Source organism: Acinonyx jubatus, chromosome B4 (genome assembly GCF_027475565.1).
Source record: "Acinonyx jubatus isolate Ajub_Pintada_27869175 chromosome B4, VMU_Ajub_asm_v1.0, whole genome shotgun sequence".
Taxonomy (NCBI): domain Eukaryota; kingdom Metazoa; phylum Chordata; class Mammalia; order Carnivora; family Felidae; genus Acinonyx; species Acinonyx jubatus.
The window spans coordinates 118,567,311-118,587,785 of NC_069387.1; the positions used below are offsets into that span (position 1 = coordinate 118,567,311).

Here is a 20,475-nt window from a genome sequence, read left to right on the forward strand (position 1 = left end):
CTCTTGTCCTCTCCAAATTCCAATGAGATAGCTACTGTTATTTCTGTTTTACAGTATGGAAATTGAGGCTCAGGGTTGAAGTAAGTTATTCAAGATAACACAACTGAAAAGTGGTAGAGCTGGTTTTTAATTTATATATGTTTAAATCTTAACCAGTATGTTTCACTGCTAAGTGATGTGTTGATGAAGCATATTAGCTTTACAGCACATTCTGTTCTATTAGCATAATTACAAATTACTCTGTCAAGAAACTGAAATTGTTTGTAAATAGTTACAGTTTTGATAGTCCAATCTGGAAATGCTGGGGTCTGCTATACTAATGGAAACAGACATACTTGTAGTATCACAAAAACATTAGCAAGTTTAGTTTTTACTGAAGTTAAAGTTTATTAATTTTAAAGAAAAATGAAATTACTCAGCCGTGTATTTTTAACACTTACTAAAGTACTAAGGTGCCTGGTCTATAGAAAGCCCTCAGTAAATATTTGTAGGAATGGTCAGCAAGTAATTTATTGTAGACCTTTGTAGACATGGTATATGGTATGAGACTTTTGGGCTCAAATAAATTAGTCTTCCTGAAAAAGAGTTTAGCATAGTGGAAAGAACCCTAGCTTCTGTCCTGGCTGTGTCAGTTCCTGGAATGACTTAGAAAAATTTCATCTGTCAGATGAGGGTAAAAATACATCATTATAGGAGTTTTATGAGAATTCAGTGAGAAAATGGGCAGGGAGAAGTAATGAGCATAGTGCCTAGCAAATAAGCATTTAATAGGTGCTCAGTAAAGTTACTCTTTGAGTATATAAGTGAAATTTACATTAACATGAAAATAATAACATATGGTGTGTTCTAAAGCTATGGATTATATACAAAACACTTATAACACAAGCATTCAGAGAATGAGAAACAAATGTGCTCAGTTTACCAACTGAAGGCTTTGTGGAATAGTTGTAATACGCACGCTCTGGAAGTTTGAGTAAATAGGTGAGACACTAGGAAAGGATTGTGTGGAGTTGAATTAAATTATTAAAGTTTTAAACATGTTAAATCTGGTTAAAGAAGTGAATAAAGGTGTAACCTATACTCACATACTTGTGAAATAGATGTCTCGAGTTTGGGTGAGAAGTCTCAAATACATATTTAGGTGTTTTCAGGAGAGAGGATCATTCTGTAACCTTACTGTTGTACTGTAGTAAGGCTTTTAATATTATACTAATATTAAATGTGCTCTTAAGCCAAGCAAGTACAGGTTAAATATGTCATGGTTTAAACTGATGATAAAGCTGAAATCATTCTTATCCATATTTAAGAGCATCCTCATTCTAGGCACTGATAAGAAAAAAATTGTAATTAAACTGATTATCAAGAGATTTCATATAGATACAATATTTTCCTAGTATCTATGAATTTGTGGTATTGGATTATAAAATTTGTCTCATTGTTTTCTATCAGGTATTTATAAATGTACCTTTACACATAAGAAGTTGGGAATCACCAAAGAGCAGCTTGCTGGAAAAGTATTGCCTCATTTGATTCCCCTGAGTATTGAAAACAATCTTAATCTCAATCAGGTATTTTGAGTATTTCGTGTTTTATTCAATTTGTCCAGTTTATTGTTTTCTTGGAATTAAATAAATAAATATATTACATTTAAATGTTGCTAAAACAAGGAAAAATATGTCACAGAGTCCAATAAAGAAAGTTGTGGGTTCAAAGTAAGGAGTATGTGAGTTGGAAGGATGGATTATTGAAGGCCTCATTGGGAGATAGTAAATGACTAGAACATTGAAAGATATGTAGGATTTTGGGCTAATTCAAATTTGGGGCTGGAAAGTTGACATGAACAAATTAAAAATGAATGTGATGTGTCTGGGGTGTGTATTTCTTATTTATTGCTACATAACAAATCACCACAAACTAGATGGTTTTCATAGTTTCTGTGGGTCAGCCAAGCCAGGGCATGGATTCTCTGTTCAGAGTTTCTCACAGTGCTGCAGTCAAAGGCTGGGGCCTCATCTGAAGGCTCAAATGGGGGGAAGGACAGATCTGCTTCTAAGCTTATTTACATGGTTGTCAGGAATCAGTTCCTTTTAGGTTGTTTGACCAGAGGCCTCAGTTTCTAGCTGTGTCAGCTCTCCTTGCTTCATGGGTCTTCCAACATGGCAACTTGTTTCATCAAAGTGGGAGAGAGAGTCTGCTAGAAAGATGGAAGTTACAGCATCTTATATTGTAATCAAGAAAATGACGTCCTATTACCTTTGCAAGTCAGGACCAGCAAGGTCCAGCCCACACTCAAAAATAGGGAATTACACAAAGGCCTGAGCAGCAGAATGAGGAGATAATTGGGAACCAATTTAGAGTCAATCAGCAGAGAATGAATAATCCAGTTTGACTGAGAGATACCTGTAAATCAGTAGGGGAGTAATGGAAGAGAGATAAATTGAGACTAGAACAGGTAGACTTTAAATGGCTGTCTGATTTAGGTGTTTGCTTTTTGTTGTTGTGTTTGTTTTTTATTTTAATTCTAGTATAGTTAACATACAGTGTGATATATTAGTTTCAAGTGTACTTAGGTATTTGTACTTCCAAGATGTGGTAAACATTTGAGCAAAAAGGTAATGTGTTCAAACATTATTATACAATTATCTCTCTGTATACCTCTATCACTGTAGTTGTCATAGGTATTGTCTGCCTTTCCCAGAAGGCTGGTTATTATATCTTATTCTTTATTATGTCCCCAGCACTTAATGCAGTGCCAGAAACAAAAATATTTATTAAATTGAGAGAAAATTTGAGTTACCGAGTAATGACAAGTCATTTTGTTTACCATAGAACTGGTGTTTAATGGAGTATGATGGAAAAATACTGGGATTAGTTGGTTACTGTTTAATAGGGAGTGTCAGAAATGGATAGGCAGGCAAGATTGGGAATTAAGTACTGAAAGTGAGTTAGAGCAATGAAGGAAACAGAAGCTGGAGTTAAGCAGGAAAGCTTTTGGCTTATAGGGGAGAGTGCCTAGGGAAAGGAATTTTGGAGTTAGGGAAATTTATAAAATTAATCAGATCTAAAATTCCCTATGAAGTGGTTGGGTAAGCCTCTGAAAGTTTGTGTCCCTAAATTTCAATTTTTGGCTTGATAGTTTCTTCATATCTTGGGTGGCAGGGTTGAGGTTACAACTGGCAAAAAGGGAAACAATGAATAATATTGAGGAAAAATAGGATGATGATAATGCCTAAGATAATCCAGCTTTTGGTCATTTCTGTTCTTGGTTCTCATATATATGATCTAGCATGTTTTTAAATATTCCCAAATGCTTATATCAGGATATATAATTTCATATGAAATGTGGTGTTTGTTTTCTTCAGCTTTATGGTTGATATTTTTAGGGACCTATTTTCATCAACAGAATACTTTGATTCATATCTTCTGGTATTTTGAGATAGTTAACATGGGTGTGGTCTGCTTTCCTATTCATTTCATGGACAGGGTTCCTGATTTAAGAGTGCCCTCAGGGCACCTGGGTGGCTCAGTCAGCTAAGCATCCAACTTCTGCTCACGTCATGATCTCACAGCTCTTGAGTTCAAGCTCCACATCAAGATATCTGCTATCAGCGCAGTGCCTGCTTTGGTTCCTGTCTTCCTCTCTTTCTGTCCCTCCCCAGCTTGTGCTTTCTCTCTGTATCAAAAATAAAAACATAAAAAAGAAAAAAAAGAAAAAAGAAAAAAAAAGAAAGAGTGCCCTCTTCTGTAAATTCTGACTTAAAATAATCTAAGTGTATTTTGCATTATGTGAGAAAGATAATGTGATTTAGGAAAGTACATTTTTTGCATTTGATTATAAAATAGCAAATACCAAGCAACAGTCAAAACACATCACAACTTATGTTGAGTAGGGGTTCCAAAGACCACCTTCGGATTCATTGATTCACTAGGAGTCCTCACAGGCCTCAGCATATAGTTGTACTCGTGGCTATGGTTTTTATGGCAAAAGGGTATAAAGCAAAATCAGCAAAGGGAGAAGGCTTATAGAGCAATCTCTGGAGGAAACGAGATTCAAGCTTCCAGAGTCATCTCCTCAATGTACTTATTTTCCCTGGTAATGAGTTGTGACAGTACATGTGCCTGTCATGTACTCAAATTCCAGACTCCCAGAAGAAAAGCAGATGCTTAGCATAAAACATAGTCTTTGTTTAGTTTAGTGAGCCACTGTCATCAATTAATGGTGGGAACCCTCGTAAAATCTGAGTTTCTGGACACCGGCCGATGGCCAACCTTGCAAGCAGGCCTTTTCAAAGATGGAAGTTCAGGCCTACTATGTTAATTCTTCTGCACCAGCTACATACAACAATATGGATGAATCTCACAAACAGATGTTGAGCCAGTGAAGCCAGACACAGAAGAAGATCTACCTAATGATTCTATATAAAGTACAAAAAACAGTCAAAACTACACTGCGAGAGGTCAGGCTAGTGTTTACTCAGAGGGTAAGGTGGTGGGAAGTACCGAGAAGGGGGCACAAGGAAGTCTGTGGGGTGCTGCTAATGTTCTTTTTCTGCATTCAGTTTGTGAATTTTTTGATATGAGCACCTATATGTATACTTTTCTGCTACTATGTTTTACTTCATTGCAAAGTAAAAAGAAAACTAATCAGCAGAGAGTCTGTCAAAGTAAACCGCTAAGAAAATAATGCCTTTTGTTAACTCTCATGGTAAGACAAAGGATGAACAGATGGTTGAGCATGGTGAGAAGCAGGGTCATGTAGAAACTAGTACAAGCTCTGGAGACAGACTTTTATGAATTCCAATCCTGCCATATGTTATTTCGTATCTCATACTAAGTTGCTTTGTCTCTCACTAAGCCAGAAGTTCCTCATTTATAAGATAGAGATATTAATAAACCTATTTTGAGGAAGGAGCACCCAGCACAAAAATAGAAGATTTGGGAGGGGAAGAACACAGTTTCTGGATTCTTCCTGTAATGTATGGTATTATTCAAATAAATTGTTCATGATGATCGGAGGCACTCTAAGAATCATCATTTAACCAAAGCCTGAACCACATTATGGCATGGTATTAGATATACTTTAGGAACTTCAATTATTTGAAAGTTAAACTAAATACATTTAATATTTCTTTGTAGAAAGCAGATTTATTTTAGCCAAACATGTCATTTTTGTAACAATCTGAATAAACTAATTTTTTTTATTATGTATTTTTTTTTCAGTATATGAAGTTTATTGTCAAATTGGTTTCCATACAACACCCAGTGCTCATCCCAAAAGGTGTCCTCCTCAATACCCATCACCTACCCTCTCCTCCCTCCCACCCCCCATCAACCCTCAGTTTGTTCTCAGTTTTTAAGAGTCTCTTATGCTTTGGCTCTCTTCCACTCTAACCTCTTTTTTTTTTTTTTTCTTCCCTTCCCCCATGGGTTTCTGTTAAGTTTCTCAGGATCCACATAAGAGTGAAACCATATGGTATCTGTCTTTCTCTGTATGGCTTATTTCACTTAGCATAACACTCTCCAGTTCCATCCATCTTACTACAAAGGGCCATATTTCATTCTTTCTCATTGCCACGTAGTACTCCATTGTGTATATAAACCACAATTTCTTTATCCATTCATCAGTTGATGGACATTTAGGCTCTTTCCATAATTTGGCTATTGTTGAGAGTGCTGCTATAGACATTGGGGTACAAGTGCCCCTATGCATCAGTACTCCTGTAGCCCTTGGGTAAATTCCTAGCAGTGCTATTGCTGGGTCATGGGGTAGGTCTATTTTTAATTTTCTGAGGAACCTCCACACTGCTTTCCAGAGTGGCTGCACCAATTTGCATTCCCACCAACAGTGCAAGAGGGTTCCCGTTTCTCCACATCCTCGCCAGCATCTGTAGTCTCTTAATTTGTTCATTTTGGCCACTCTGACTGGCGTGAGGTGATGTCTGATGTGGTTTTGATTTGTATTTCCCTGGTGAGGAGCGACGTTAAGCATCTTTTCATGTGCCTGTTGGCCATCCGGATGTCTTCTTTAGAGAAGTGTCTATTCATGTTTTCTGCCCATTTCTTCACTGGATTATTTGTTTTTCAGGTGTGGAGTTTGGTGAGTTCTTTATAGATTTTGGATACTAGCCCTTTGTCCGATATGTCATTGCAAATATCTTTTCCCATTCCGTTGGTTGCCTTTTAGCTTTGTTGGTTGTTTCCTTTGCTGTGCAGAAGCTTTTTATCTTCTTAAGGTCCCAGTAGTTCATTTTTGCTTTTAATTCCCTTGCCTTTGGGGATGTGTCGAGTAAGAGATTGCTACGGCTGAGGTCAGAGAGGTCTTTTCCTGCTTTCTCCTCTAGGGTTTTGATGGTTTCCTGTCTCACATTCAGGTCCTTTATCCATTTTGAGTTTATTTTTGTGAATGGTGTGAGAAAGTGGTCTAGTTTCAAATCTGCATGTTGCTGTCCAGTTCTCCCAGCACCATTTGTTAAAGAGACTGTCTTTTTTCCATTGGATGTTCTTTCCTGTTTTGTCAAAGATTAGTTGGCCATACGTTTGTGGGTCTAGTTCTGGGGTTTCTATTCTATTCCATTGGTCTATGTGTCTGTTTTTGTGCCAATACCATGCTGTCTTGATGATTACAGCTTTGTAGTAGAGGCTAATGTCTGGGATTGTGATGCCTCCTGCTTTGGTCTTCTTCTTCAAAATTACTTTGGCTATTCGGGGCCTTTTGTGGCTCCATATGAATTTTAGGATTGCTTGTTCTAGCTTCGAGAAGAATGCTGGTGCAATTTTGATTGGGATTGCATTGAATGTGTAGATAGCTTTGGGTAGTATTGACATTTTGACAATATTTATTCTTCCAATCCATGAGCACGGAATGTTTTTCCATTTCTTTGTATCTTCTTCAATTTCCTTCATAAGCTTTCTATAGTTTTCAGCTTACAGATCTTGTACATCTTTGGTTAGATTTATTCCTAGGTATTTTATGCTTCTTGGTGCAATTGTGAATGGGATCAGTTTCTTTATTTGTCTTTCTGTTGCTTCATTATTAGTGTATAAGAATGCAATTGATTTCTGTACATTGATTTTGTATCCTGCAACTTTGCTAAATTCATGTATCGGTTCTAGCAGATTTCTGGTGGAGTCTGTCGGATTTTCCATGCATAATATCATGTCATCTGCAAAAAGTGAAAGCTTGACTTCATCTTTGCCAATGTTGATGCCTTTGATTTCCTTTTGTTGTCTGATTGCTGATGCTAGAACTTCCAACACTATGTTAAACAACAGCGGTGAGAGTGGACATCCCTGCTGTGTTCCTGATCTCAGGGAAAAAGCTCTCAGTTTTTCCCCATTGAGGATGATGTTAGCTGTGGGCTTTTCATAAATGGCTTTTATGATGTTTAAGTATGTTCCTTCTATCCCGACTTTCTCGAGGGTTTTTATTAAGAAAGGGTGCTGAATTTTGTCAAAGGCCTTTTCTGCATCGATTGACAGGATCATATGGTTCTTCTCTTTTATTTTATTAATGTGATGTGTCATATTGATTGATTTGCGAATGTTGAACCAGCCCTGTATCCCAGGAATGAATCCCACTTGATCATGGTGAATAATTCTTTATATGCTGTTGAATTCGATTTGCTAGTATCTTATTGAGAATTTTTGCATCCATATTCCTCAGGGATATTGGCCTGTAGTTCTCTTTTTTTACTGGGTCTCTGTCTGGTTTAGGAATCAAAGTAATACTGGCTTCATAGAATGAGTCTGGAAGTTTTCCTTCGCTTTCTATTTCTTGGAATAGCCTGAGAAGGATAGGTATTATCTCTGCTTTAAACATCTGGTAGAACTCCCCTGGGAAGCCATCTGGTCCTGGACTCTTATTTGTTGGGAGATTTTTGATGACTGATTCAATTTCTTCGCTGGTTATGGGTCTGTTCAAGCTTTCTATTTCCTCCTTCCACGTTTTGGAAGTGTGTGGGCGTTTAGGAATTTGTCCATTTCTTCCAGGTTGTCCATTTTGTTGGCATATAATTGTTCATAGTATTCCCTGATAATTGCTTGTATCTCTGAGGGATTGGTTGTAATAATTCCATTTTCATTCATGATTTTATCTATTTGGGTCATCTCCTTTTTCTTTTTGAGAAGCCTGGCTAGAGGTTTATCAATTTTGTTTATTTTTTCAAAAAACCAACTCTTGTTTTCGTTGATCTGCTCTGCAGTTTTTTTAGATTCTATATTGTTTATTTCTGCTCTGATCTTTATTATTTATCTTCTTCTGCTGGGTTTAGGCTGTCTTTGCTGTTCTGCTTCTATTTCCTTTAGGTGTGCTGTTAGATTTTGTATGTGGGATTTTTCTTGTTTCTTGAGATAGGCCTGGATTGCAATGTATTTTCCTCTCAGGACTGCCTTTGCTGCATCCCAAAGCATTTGGATTGTTGTATTTTCATTTTCCTTTGTTTCCATATATTTTTAAATTTCTTCTGTTAATTGCCTGGTTGACCCATTCATTCTTTAGTAGGGTGTTCTTTAACCTCCATGCTTTTGGAGGTTTTCCAGACTTTTTTCTGTGGTGGATTTCAAGCTTCATAGCATTGTGGTCTGAAAGTATGCATGGTATGATTTCAATTCTTGTATACCTATGAAGGGCTGTTTTGTGACCCAGTATGTGATCTATCTTGGAGAATGTTCCATGTGCACTCGAGAAGAAAGTATATTCTATTGCTTTGGGATGCAGAGTTCTAAATATATCTGTCAAGTCCCATCTGATCCAATGTAGCATTCAAGGCCCTTGTTTCTTTATTGACCGTGTGTCTAGATGATCTATCCGTTTCTGTAAGTGGAGTATTAAAGTCCCCTGCAATTACCACATTCTTATCAATAAGGTTGCTTATGTTTGTGAGTAATTGTTTTATATATTTGGGGGCTCCTGTATTCGGCACATAGACATTTGTAATTGTTAGCTCTTCCTGATGGATAGACCCTGTGATTATTATAGAATGCCCTTCTTCATCTCTTGTTACAGCCTTTAATTTAAAGTCTAGTTTGTCTGATATAAGTATGGCTATTCCAGCTTTCTTTTGACTTCAGTGGCATGATAAATAGTTCTCCATCCCCTCACTCTCAATCTGAAGGTGTCCTCAGGTCTAAAATGAGTCTCTTGAAGACAGCAAATAGATGGGTCTTGTTTTTTTATCCATTCTGATACCCTGTGTCTTTTGGTTAGCGCATTTAGTCCATTTACATTCAGTGTTATTGTAGAAAGATATGGGTTTAGAGTCATTGTGATGTCCGTAGGTTTCATGCTTGTAGCGATGTCTCTGGTACTTTGTCTCACAGGATCCCCCTTAGGGTCTCTTGTAGGGCTGGTTTAGTGGTGACGAATTCCTTCAGTGTTTGTTTGTTTGGGAAGACCTTTATCTCTCCTTCTATTCTAAATGACAGACTTGCTGGATAAAGGATTCTTGGCTGCATATTTTTTCTGTTTAGCACACTGAAGATCTCGTGCCAATTCTTTCTGGCCTGCCAAGTTTCAAAAGAGAGATCTGTCACGAGTCTTATAGGTCTCCCTTTATATGTTAGAGCACGTTTATCTCTAGCTGTTTTCAGAATTTTCTCTTTATCCTTGTATTTTGCCAGTTTCACTGTGATATGTCGTGCAGAAGATCGATTCAAGTTATGTCTGAAGGGAGTTCTCTGTGCCTCTTGGATTTCAGTGCCTTTTTCCTTCCCCAGATCCGGGAAGTTCTCAGCTATTATTTCTTCAAATACACCTTCAGCACCTTTCCCTCTCTCTTCCTCCTCTGGAATACCAATTATGCATATATTATTTCTCTTTAGTGCATCACTTAGTTCTCTAATTTTCCCCTCATACTCCTGGATTTTTTTACCTCTCTTTTTCTCAGCTTCCTCTTTTTCCATAATTTTATCTTCTAGTTCACATATTCTCTCCTCTGCCTCTTCAATCCGAGCCGTAGTTGTCTCCATTTTATTTTGCAGTTCATTGCAGCATTTTTTAGTTCCTCCTGGCTGTTCCTTAGTCCCTTCATCTCTGTAGGAAGAGATTCTCTGCTGTCCTTTATACTGTTTTCAAGCCCAGCGATTAATTTTATGACTATTATTCTAAATTCACTTTCTGTTATATTGTTTAAATCATTTTTGATCAGTTCATTAGCTGTTCTTATTTCCTGGACGTTTTTCTGAGGGAATTCTTCCATTTCGTCATTTTGGATAGTCCCTGGAGTGGTGTGGGACTACGGGGCACTTCCCTTGTGCTGTCTTGAATAACTTGCGTTGGTGGGGCGGGGCCGCAGTCAGACCTGATGTCTGCCCCCAGCCCACCGCTGGGGCCACAGTCAGACTGGTGTGTGCCTTCTCTTCCCCTCTTCTAGGGGCGGGATTCACTGTGGGGTGGCGTGGCCCGTCTGGGCTACTTGCACACTGCCAGGCTTGTGGTGCTGGGGATCTGGCGTATTAGCTGGGGTGGATCGGCAAGGTGCACAGGGGCGGGAGGGGCAGGCTCAGCTTGCTTTTCCTTCGGAGATCCACTTCGGGAGGGGCCCTGCGGCACCGGGAGGGAGTCAGACCCGCCGGAGGGATGGATCCTCAGAAGCACAGCTTTGGGTGTTTGCACGGTGGCAGCAAGTTCCTTGGCAGCAACTGGTTCCCTTTGGGATTTTGGCTGGGGGATGGGCGAGGGAGATGGTGCTGGCGAGCGCCTTTGTTCCCCGCCAAGCTGAGCTCTGTCTTCCGGGGCTCAACAACTCTCCCTCCCGTTGTCCTCCAGCCCTCCCATTCTCTGAGCAGAGCTGTTAGCTTATAACCTTCCAGATGTCAAGTCCCGCTTGCTGTCGGAACACACTCTGTCCGGCCCCTCTGCTTTTGCAAGCCAGACTTGGGGCTCTGCTTGGATGGCGGGCCGCCCCTCCGTCCTGGCTCCCTCACGCCAGTCCGTGGAGCGTGCACCGCCTCTCCTCCCTTCCTACCCTCTTCCGTGGGCCTCTCGTCTGCACTTGGCTCCGGAGACAACGTTCTGCTAGTCTTCTGGCGGTTTTCTGGGTTATTTAGGCAGGTGTAGGTGGAATAAGTGATCAGCAGGACGCGCGGTGAGCCCAGCATCCTCCTATGCCGCCATCTTCCCAGGATCCTCCAATAAACTAATTTTTTAATGCACTATTAAGTGGGTTGTTTCCAGATATGCACAAATTCAGATGGTCACTTCTGGATTATTCTAGGAAAGTCAATATGTAATAACTGGTGGGGGTAAATTTTTAAGACCCTTGAATAATAGCTGTTAGACAACTCAGGCTAGAAAACCCATTGAGATATGTTTTCTGGAAGTTAGAAAGCCTCATCAACCTTACCACCATCATACAGAGATATTGTAAAAGCTTGCTGTGATTGCTGAGTTTAAATATACTATTTTTGTGACATCCGTACTCTGAGTGGGTCGTATACTGGTAAAAATGAGAGTATTATGATTAACTTGTTAAATTCTCTTATTACATTACATTTGCTGCTAACTTGAAACATTGTAACTGTATCACTTTCTTATTACACCAGTTCAATTCTTTCATTTCCGTCATAAAAGAGATGCTTAACAGATTGGAGTCTGAACATAAGACTAAACTGGAACAACTTCAAATAATGCAAGAACAGCAGAAGTAAGTAGGTTGCATATGAATTGTACATGGCCCAACAGTGACACTAAAGTGACCTCATGATTGATTTTCTGGAATAAGGACCCAAAAAATTGATGGATTCCTGTTTTTTTAAATGAAGTTTATTATTTTGATTCCAGTATAGTTAACATACAGTGTTATATTAGTTTCAGGTGTACAGTATAGTCATTCAAAAATTCTATACATTATTACTCAGTGCTCATTGTTAATCCCCTTCACCTATTCTACACATCCCCCCATTCATCTCCCCTCAGGTAACCATCAGTTTGTTCTGCATAGTAAAAAATTGATGGATTTCAATTTGATCACATGTAAAACATTTAAAAATTTTCCAACATGTTAAGTTGAACTGAGTTAAAATAGAATATTGTGGAAAATCCAGTGTCATTTCTGAGTGCAAAAGTGTAATATGATAATCGTAAGATTTTCTATATGTAAAGAAAATTCTATTGCTGAGAAAGTCTCTTGTCAGCATTAGCTACTACTGTTGTAAATTCAGAGTGCTAATGATGAAGAGCACCGCTTACAAATATTTTTCAAATCTATGAAACCCTAGTATTTTGATCTCACCCTTTTTCTTTTCTCTGATTCCAGAAACATTTATAGAGCATTCATTTCATATTTAATACCACAACATTCACTTCCGTTTCTTTAAGGGAGGATTTTCCAAATTATTTGCAAAATACTAGTTTTCAAAGAAAGAAGGGAAAGATAAAATTACTCACTGGAGAATGCCGGTTTATTAAAATAAAATCACTATATTTGTTTCCCAGAAAAGAACACGTGATTTTAAGATGGCTGTTAAATCCTGAGCCAAAAGACATCAGATACTCACTAAAATTTATACCAATTATGAGCAAGGTCCCCACGTATAAAATTTTTTAGGTTCTGCCCCAGAGTGAGATGAAGGCTTATGGAAGCAAATACACCAGGTGTAGGATGACTTGAAATAGCCCTTTGTACGCTCTAAATATTCTATTCTCTAAATATTCAATGACGTAGATATTTATGTCATTTCATGGGTTGACTGTATTAACACAGGAACCCTGAAAAATAATTTTTAAAAATTTATAAGAGAAAATTTTAATATCTAGTATTTGTACTTGAGGTGTAAACGAACTCTTCTTTTTTCTTTTTCTTATCTAAATCTTGCCTGGTTTTCAAGGCATGGATCTGGCCCATCACAGTGATTGTAGCGCTTATTATTAGAATCAGGTTCTGAATTTAATCACATCAAGTCCTACATATCATACCTTGTCTCTCAGTGATCTATAAGCTCTCTGACAGTAAGAATCATGCTTGCCTGATTTTGTGAGACTGAGTAAATTCTCCAGTAAATTTTGAATATTGAATTAAAAAAAAAAAGACTTGTTATGCAAATGTTACTGTTTTTGAGCAAGCAGACATTAATTGTAGCAAATAATGAAAAAGAGTATGACTGTCCTGAAAGAAGTTTGTTTAGGTTACAATAACCCCCATGTGGAAGAACCATTTTTTGTATGAGTATTTTAAAAATAAGCATTTCTTTTCATTGCTTTGTCATAATTCAATTTTCCTGCAGATCTTTGGATATAGGAAATCAAATGAATGCTTCTGAGGAGATGAAAGTTACAAATGTTGGATCTCAGGTAAGACTTTTAGATTATTTTAATTTTTGTAAAAAGAGTTTGACAGTGTGCTTCATTTGAGAGGCTTTTGCCCTTTAAGCAGTAATATCACAATTTTTTGATGTCATTCAGGTGGTTTGACATTTTTCTTTTCAGCATATTGACAAAGTCTTTAACAACATTGGAGCAGACTTTCTTACTGGCGGTGAATCAGAAAATAAAGAGGATGGGTTACAGAATAAACATAAAAGAGTAAGTTTCTTCACTTACTCCTGTAGTGTACTTATTTATATTATAGGACTTCCTATAAATTATAGATTTTGTTGGGAAATACTGTTCAGCATCTTAACAAGAAACATTTTTTAATATTTTTATGAAATTTAAAAATTATCATGGGAACATGACCTGATTCACATTGAGAATATGCAGACTTGAGAATTTTAACTTCTTTTATTACTCAGCCTCCCACATGGTAACTTCTAGATTGCCTGCCTCCTTTGTCCTTTCTGCTGGACTTTGCCAGTCATACCTCTTGATAAATGTCACTGTGTCTTGACTCTGCTTCTGATTTTGAATAATAAATTATAAAATGATACTTTCCAATTGAAATATTTGTTAATATTCAATATAATATGTTAATTTTGAATTTCTCCTGGGGGCAACTTTTCTTCTATTCATTTGACAAAAACGAGTACCTATATGTGTAAAGCCAGGGAGCTACCAGGCATGGTTTACAAAATTTTAAGAGAACATACTGTGAGTTTATAGTTTAGCAAAGTTGATAAAGGAAAAAGACAAATGTCAAATTTGATGCAGACCTTTAGCAGTGAAAGACACTGTTTATGTTTTTCTTAGCTTTTTGGTGAGTTCCTAAAATATTTTTGGAGTGAGATAGGGTTGAACAGGAATCTCCCAATTTTATAAGATGAAGTCATCAAGTCATATTCTCCTTGTCTGGAAAAAAGTCATTTTGATGAATGGTTTTAAAATTTTTTTTTTTTCAACGTTTATTTATTTTTGGGACAGAGAGAGACAGAGCATGAACGGGGGAGGGGCAGAGAGAGAGGGAGACACAGAATCCGAAACAGGCTCCAGGCTCTGAGCCATCAGCCCAGAGCCCGACGCGGGGCTCCAACTCACGGACCGGGAGATCGTGACCTGGCTGAAGTCGGACGCTTAACCGACTGCGCCACCCAGGCGCCCCAGATGAATGGTTTTAAAACAATAACTGTTTTCATACTGGAACTATTTTAGCAGAGATTTTGTGAGTTTCTACTTAAAGTAAAAGCTTATAATAATTCAAAATATAATATACCTGTGGCAATCACTGCAGGAGTAATTTGCAAATTATTTGCTATTGTCAAACATACTAAGACATACCTTACAAAAAAAGAAGTCTTCTGTTTTATAAGTGGAATTATGAAATTGCTCATTGATATATATATATACTTTTTTTTTTTTTTCTGAGGCATCACTTACACTTGAAGAAAAACAAAAATTAGCAAAAGAACAGGAGCAAGCACAGAAGTTGAAAAGCCAGCAGCCTCTTAAACCCCAAGTACACACACCTGTTGCTCCAGTCAAACAGGTCAGAATTGATTTCTCTTGCAGAATTTCAAGCATACTTACTTTCAGGTTATACTTGTGTATAATTTCAAGTGCACGATACTTAAGGAGTATATAACTTAGTCTACCTATTAGTGTTTGTCTAAAAATATATTTCTAAGAAATTTCAATAATGCAGTTTCTAAGAACTATGGGCATAAAGGATTTTCCAGCCACTCCTCAATAGCCTGCCCTAATGTATAATATTTTGAGATAGTGTTTGTTACCAAACAAACAGAAAGCTAGATAAATACCAATAAAGAGAAGGCAATAATATTCTTAAAAAATATTAGGTTTCATAGTACTGATTAACTCTGTTCACCTTGAAATGATCAGTAATATTATGTTCAGGCATTTATATATTTTTGACCAAAAAGTAATTTTTAATTTTTGGTGTTTCAGTTATAGCCAGGTCTGTAATTTGATTTAGGAATACTTACCAATATGTCCTGACCAGTATTTATTTCTTATTATGTACCAGACACTGTCCTAGGTGGTAGTGCTATGGCAGGGCTTAAGGTTCTTGCTGGTAGAGAGTTCAAACTCATACAGACTGCAGAAATAACTTTATCTTAAAAGCTTTCTTTAAATTATTTTTTGTTACCTCTTTTTTTGTGAAAAAAAAATTTTTATGTTTACTTTTGAGAGAGACAGAGTACGAATGAGGGAGGGGCACAGAGAGAGGGAGATAGAGAATCCAAAGCAGGCTCCAGGCCCTGACCTGTCAGCACAGAGCCTCATGTGGGGCTTGAACTCATGAATGGTGGGATCATGACCAGAGCCAAAGTTGCACGCCCAGCTGACTGAGCCACCCAGGCACCCCTTTTTCGTTACCTCCTAATCACTAAAATTCTTCTTCAGAGAAAAATCTTTATGGGCCAAGAGGCAAAATCAAAAATATTTTGTAGGTATTTACGTAAGAGAGAAAACAAGTTTCTACAAAATTGTGATGCAATTCAAAATATAAAAATTAAATAGAGTATCATTTTTGCAATGCAGATCTAATGAGAAGAAGGAATTTCTATTTTGGGGAGTGGTGGGCGGAGCCAGCATTTTATTTAATTGGAATTCAAAGTTAGTGTTCCCTGTCATCAAATTGATTGCAAATGTTTATCTGTAAAAGTATGTGGCAGGCTGGATTTCGCCTGTGAGCTGTGGTTTGCCAACTTGGTATAGACTGTTGAGCTTAATTTGGAGTTGTCATTTATAGTACAACCTGTCAAATGTTACTGATTGTAAAGAATTTGGCAATCTTGGAGGTAAAGGAATTCCCTCATATTTTTCAGACTAAGGACTTGACAGACACATTGATGGATAACATGTCATCTTTGACCAGCCTTTCTGTTAGTACCCCTAAAATTTCTGCTTCAAGTACCTTCACTTCTGTTCCTTCTATGGGCCTTGGCATGATGTTTTCTACACCAGTTGATAACACCAAGAGAAATTTGACCAACGGCCTAAATGCTAACATGGGCTTTCAGACTTCAGGATTCAACATGCCGGTTAATACAAACCAGAACTTATTCAGTAGTCCAAGCACACCCGGAGTGACCAAGATGACACTGGGAACACCTTCCACTTTGCCAAACTTCAGTGCTGTGAGTGTTCCTCCTGCTGGTGCGAAGCAGACTCAACAAAGACCCACAGATATGTCTGCTCTTAATAATCTCTTTGGCCCTCAGAAACCCAAAGTTAGCATGAACCAGTTATCACAACAGAAACCAAATCAGTGGCTTAATCAATTTGTACCTCCGCAAGCGTCTCCAGGTATGGGCAGTTCAGTAATGGGAACACCAATGAACATGATGGGACAGTCTGCCTTTGGTATGCAGGCTAATCCTTTCTTTAGCCCGCAGAACTTTGCACAGCCACCAACTACAATGACCAATAGCAGTTCAGCTAGCAATGATTTAAAAGATCTTTTTGGGTGAGGTGTCTTGCTCTGTTTTTGAAGGATTACTTCAATTTTAATCATGGGTAAGCGAATTTACATCTTTGTATAGTTGGCTTGGAGGAACTACTTCTATGGGAAAGTGAATGGTTCCATGACAGAAAACACCTTGTTTCCATGCCAGCATAGTAATTGTATGGACGTGTAACAGTTGAGTTTTTTAAAGCATTGAGGAATTTTTTCCTCTTACCACCTCCTCTTCCAAGTTTTTAAAAGACCCAACCCTTACCAATCTCTAAGAGAAAAAAGACACCTGAGTATCTTGAATAGCAGAATTTTTTAATCAAATGTTTGTTTATTTTAGCTTGTAAATCTTGGTTTATTTAAGAAATTTTGAGTTGATGGTTAATGCAAGTTTCATATGTTAAATACTACATGGTACACAGTCTGCCTTCACAAGTCATTAGTCTTTAATGTGTGAAAAATCCTGATGCTCTATTGATTTGTTTGCATTTAGTATGACTGAAGGAGATAATGATAAACATAATGAAAAGGATCAGGTCACTTGCTTTTTCCAATCTTATTTACTTCACAGATGAACTAATGTTCAATACAAAAGACTGAACAAATACTACAAAATTTAACTTAATGTTGATTTCATTGGTTCAAACTAAAGGCATTATTAACCATCTTAAATGCAAACTAATCATTGTAAATTATATTTTAGCATGGTCTGCCTCAAATACTAATGTATTTTTCTGCATTTACTTGGATATATTTAGCATCACTTTCTTTCCTACTGTATGACAGATAGAAGAATATGTACTGATTTGTACAGATATTTGACAAAGCCCTCTGATGTGATTTCCCTGACTCTTGCCTTCATATTTCATTTTGAATTCAAACTTCTGAGGTTGTAGCACATATGAATTGCATTTTCAAAAGGATATTTGTAAGAAACTATATTTAATGAGTAAACTTTTGAGATTTCTGCTGTATCGTTTCAAATGTAATAAACTTTACTTCTCTAAAAATGAGCGGTTGTATCTTCTCGCTACCAACAGATTAACTCTCAGTTTACCATGATAAAGTCTGACCTCATCAATTACTGCAACTAAAGTTTAATTGTGTTCTAGAAATTTTAGGAAACTTTTGTTTGAACATTTTTATGTCCACAATTAGCTATTGTTAGCAAACAAAAAAAAATTCTTCTAATAGGAAATCTGCTTTATTTTTAAAGTCTTTCTCTGATATTTTTCTTTGATGTGCTGATTATTCAACCACAGAGCCTTATGCTGTAAATGTTATTTGTATTTTGTTTAAATTATATTCCACCATTATGTGATAACTTCAAAATGATCTTTCAGAGAACTATATATGCATTATAGTTGCTGCCATAGGGTTTGTGGTTTTTAATTCTCTGAAACCAACAATCATTTAAAGTAAATCACATGAAGTTTAGTGTGCTGATACCAAGCTTATTCATTGAAATACACACACACACACACACACACACACACACACACACACACAATATATACATTGAATGTACAGTTCTTGATTATAAAATGTTATTTGTTGATAATATTGCTGGCAGTATTCAGTAAGGGGGTACTTTAAAAAATAAAAGGTCAGCTTTACATCTGGTTTCTGTATGAGGTGTACTTTGTTACTGCATGGTTTTATAAAAAAGATTCACAGGAATGTTGAAGAAATTTATCCAAGAAATGAAAGGCACTAGGAAGATCAAATGTTTTTGACAAATACGTTCACACTCCACACTCTGACCAGATTACTGGTCTTATTTGTAACACAATATTAATATTTCTTTTGAGGAAAGTTTACATATGGAATAAAATTAATGTTGAAGAATTTTCCTTAGTAACAATTTTGTAGTAACTGTTTATTAGGAAATTGCTTTTTATTTTGTAAAATAACTTGATGTCAGTGTTGAACTCCTAATTAGAAGGAAAGTTGAATATAACAACATATAATTTGAACTTCTAAATATAAAAATAGATTATTTGAAAGAATATAATATATAATTCTTAGGTAATTTTTACATCTTGAAATGTGCTCATTCATTGAGGTAATGGTGCTACAGTTTTAGAAATCTTTTCGTATAATTTTTCTGTTTTCTTGAAGATATTTTACCTAAATCATGTCCATCAATTGAACTGCTACCATTCCCTTTATCTATTGAGAAATTGCATCTGATGGGTGCCTGGCTGGCTCAGTCGGTAGAGCACGCAACTCTTGATCTCAGGGTTGTGAGCTCAAGCCCCACTGGGCGTACAGCTTACTTGAAAGAAAGAAAGAAAGAAAGAAAGAAAGAAAGAAAGAAAGAAAGAAAGAAATTACATCTGAAATATAGTGCCATTTTTAGGCTTGTATTTCTGTGTGAACAAAATTTTCATAATACTAGATCATCTTAAAATTATTTCAGATATTGACAACATTTAAGTCCTTGTGCTTAGCGTAGAAAGTTGATGGGTTAAAAAGTACCTATAGACAAAAATTACAAGAAAGATTCCCTTTATTTGAGTTGGTTCCTTATTCTCCTAATGCTAAAATGTGTGATATATATAGAGAGAGGATGTATAAAAGGAAATGGAAATAGACTGTGTACTTGGCTGGTTTTTGTTTGTTTTTGTTTTTGTTTTGGAATGCTTATAACCCTCTTTTCACCTGAAGAAGTTAAGGAAGTAGGTTTTTGTTATTTTAACCTGTAAAATACCTCACATGGTTGCTTTTACAAGACTAAAAGAAAACATATATGTGACAGTACCTGATAGCAAGCACAGAGTATGCACCAAATAAATTTTAGCTTTGATAAAAATCTATATTAAGTTGTGATTTTATGCTTTGTGATTTACTGGTCTTGAAATAATTTTTGAGCAAAATGAATCTAAGAATTTAAGCTATATAGGATTTTAACAGATAATCTACATTGGTGGCTTTCAAACTGTAACTATGACACTCAGAAATACGTTACACTGCAAACCAGCATATGAAATATATACCTGAAACAAATGTTTTAGAAAATGTCTTTAATACATGTGGAATATTCTGATTTTTTTATTCTATCCTATTCATTAAAAAAAACAACACCTTTGCAGTCTCAAAACAATTTCATGGTGTAGTGTGGATAAAACTGGAATAATTCAGCCCTTTCTCCAAGTTATAGAAATAGCGGGCCAGATACTTACATGGCCTAACCCAAGGAGGTCAGAGCCCGGAATAGAAGCTAGATTTTTTCCCCCCTAATCTGCAGTCTGATGCTCTGCCATGTTGCATCCTTTATTGTATGAATTCTTCTGCAGTTGCTTTTGTTGAGAATGTTCTATGTAGCAATATGTGTTCAGTACTCATTTGATACCGTAAGTATATTTATGTTGGAAAAATTGACGTTGAAGGAGAGGGAGGTGACGAAACAAATGTTTATGGTTAAAATCAGCCTCTGGGCTGCTTCTCTGAATTGTGGGTGAGGAGGGCTGGGGAGCCGGGTTAGCAGTGCTTGTGGTATCCAGACATGAAGCAGAATTAAAGTATGTAACCCTGAGGAGGAGGGGGTGCAGTGGGAAAAACCATTTCACCAAAATGGAGCTTGTTGGATATTAAAAACTTTTTCTGTCCAAAGCAGCCAAGTTTCTCCTGCCACTCAAGGGAGGATTATCTCCAAGATGTAAGCCACATAAGTAATTTAAAATTT

The 20,475-nt window shown here is 36.9% G+C and overlaps 1 protein-coding gene across 5 annotated transcripts in view; it reads left to right on the plus strand.

The window, feature by feature from the left end:
- The window catches only part of SCYL2 (SCY1 like pseudokinase 2), a 69,542-nt gene extending 49,934 nt beyond the window's left edge, over nucleotides 1-19,608 (plus strand). For 4 of the 5 annotated variants that reach the window (XM_053226645.1, XM_015070855.3, XM_053226648.1 and 1 more), the window contains 6 exons: nucleotides 1,450-1,568; nucleotides 11,542-11,642; nucleotides 13,222-13,288; nucleotides 13,424-13,519; nucleotides 14,736-14,855; nucleotides 16,159-19,608. In XM_053226645.1, coding sequence (XP_053082620.1) covers nucleotides 1,450-1,568; nucleotides 11,542-11,642; nucleotides 13,222-13,288; nucleotides 13,424-13,519; nucleotides 14,736-14,855; nucleotides 16,159-16,803 — 1,148 coding nt within the window. In that variant the 3' untranslated portion in view covers nucleotides 16,804-19,608. The remainder of the gene's footprint in view (nucleotides 1-1,449; nucleotides 1,569-11,541; nucleotides 11,643-13,221; nucleotides 13,289-13,423; nucleotides 13,520-14,735; nucleotides 14,856-16,158) is intronic. The other variant, XM_053226647.1, reaches the window with a different exon arrangement.
- Nucleotides 19,609-20,475: the final 867 nt, after the last annotated feature.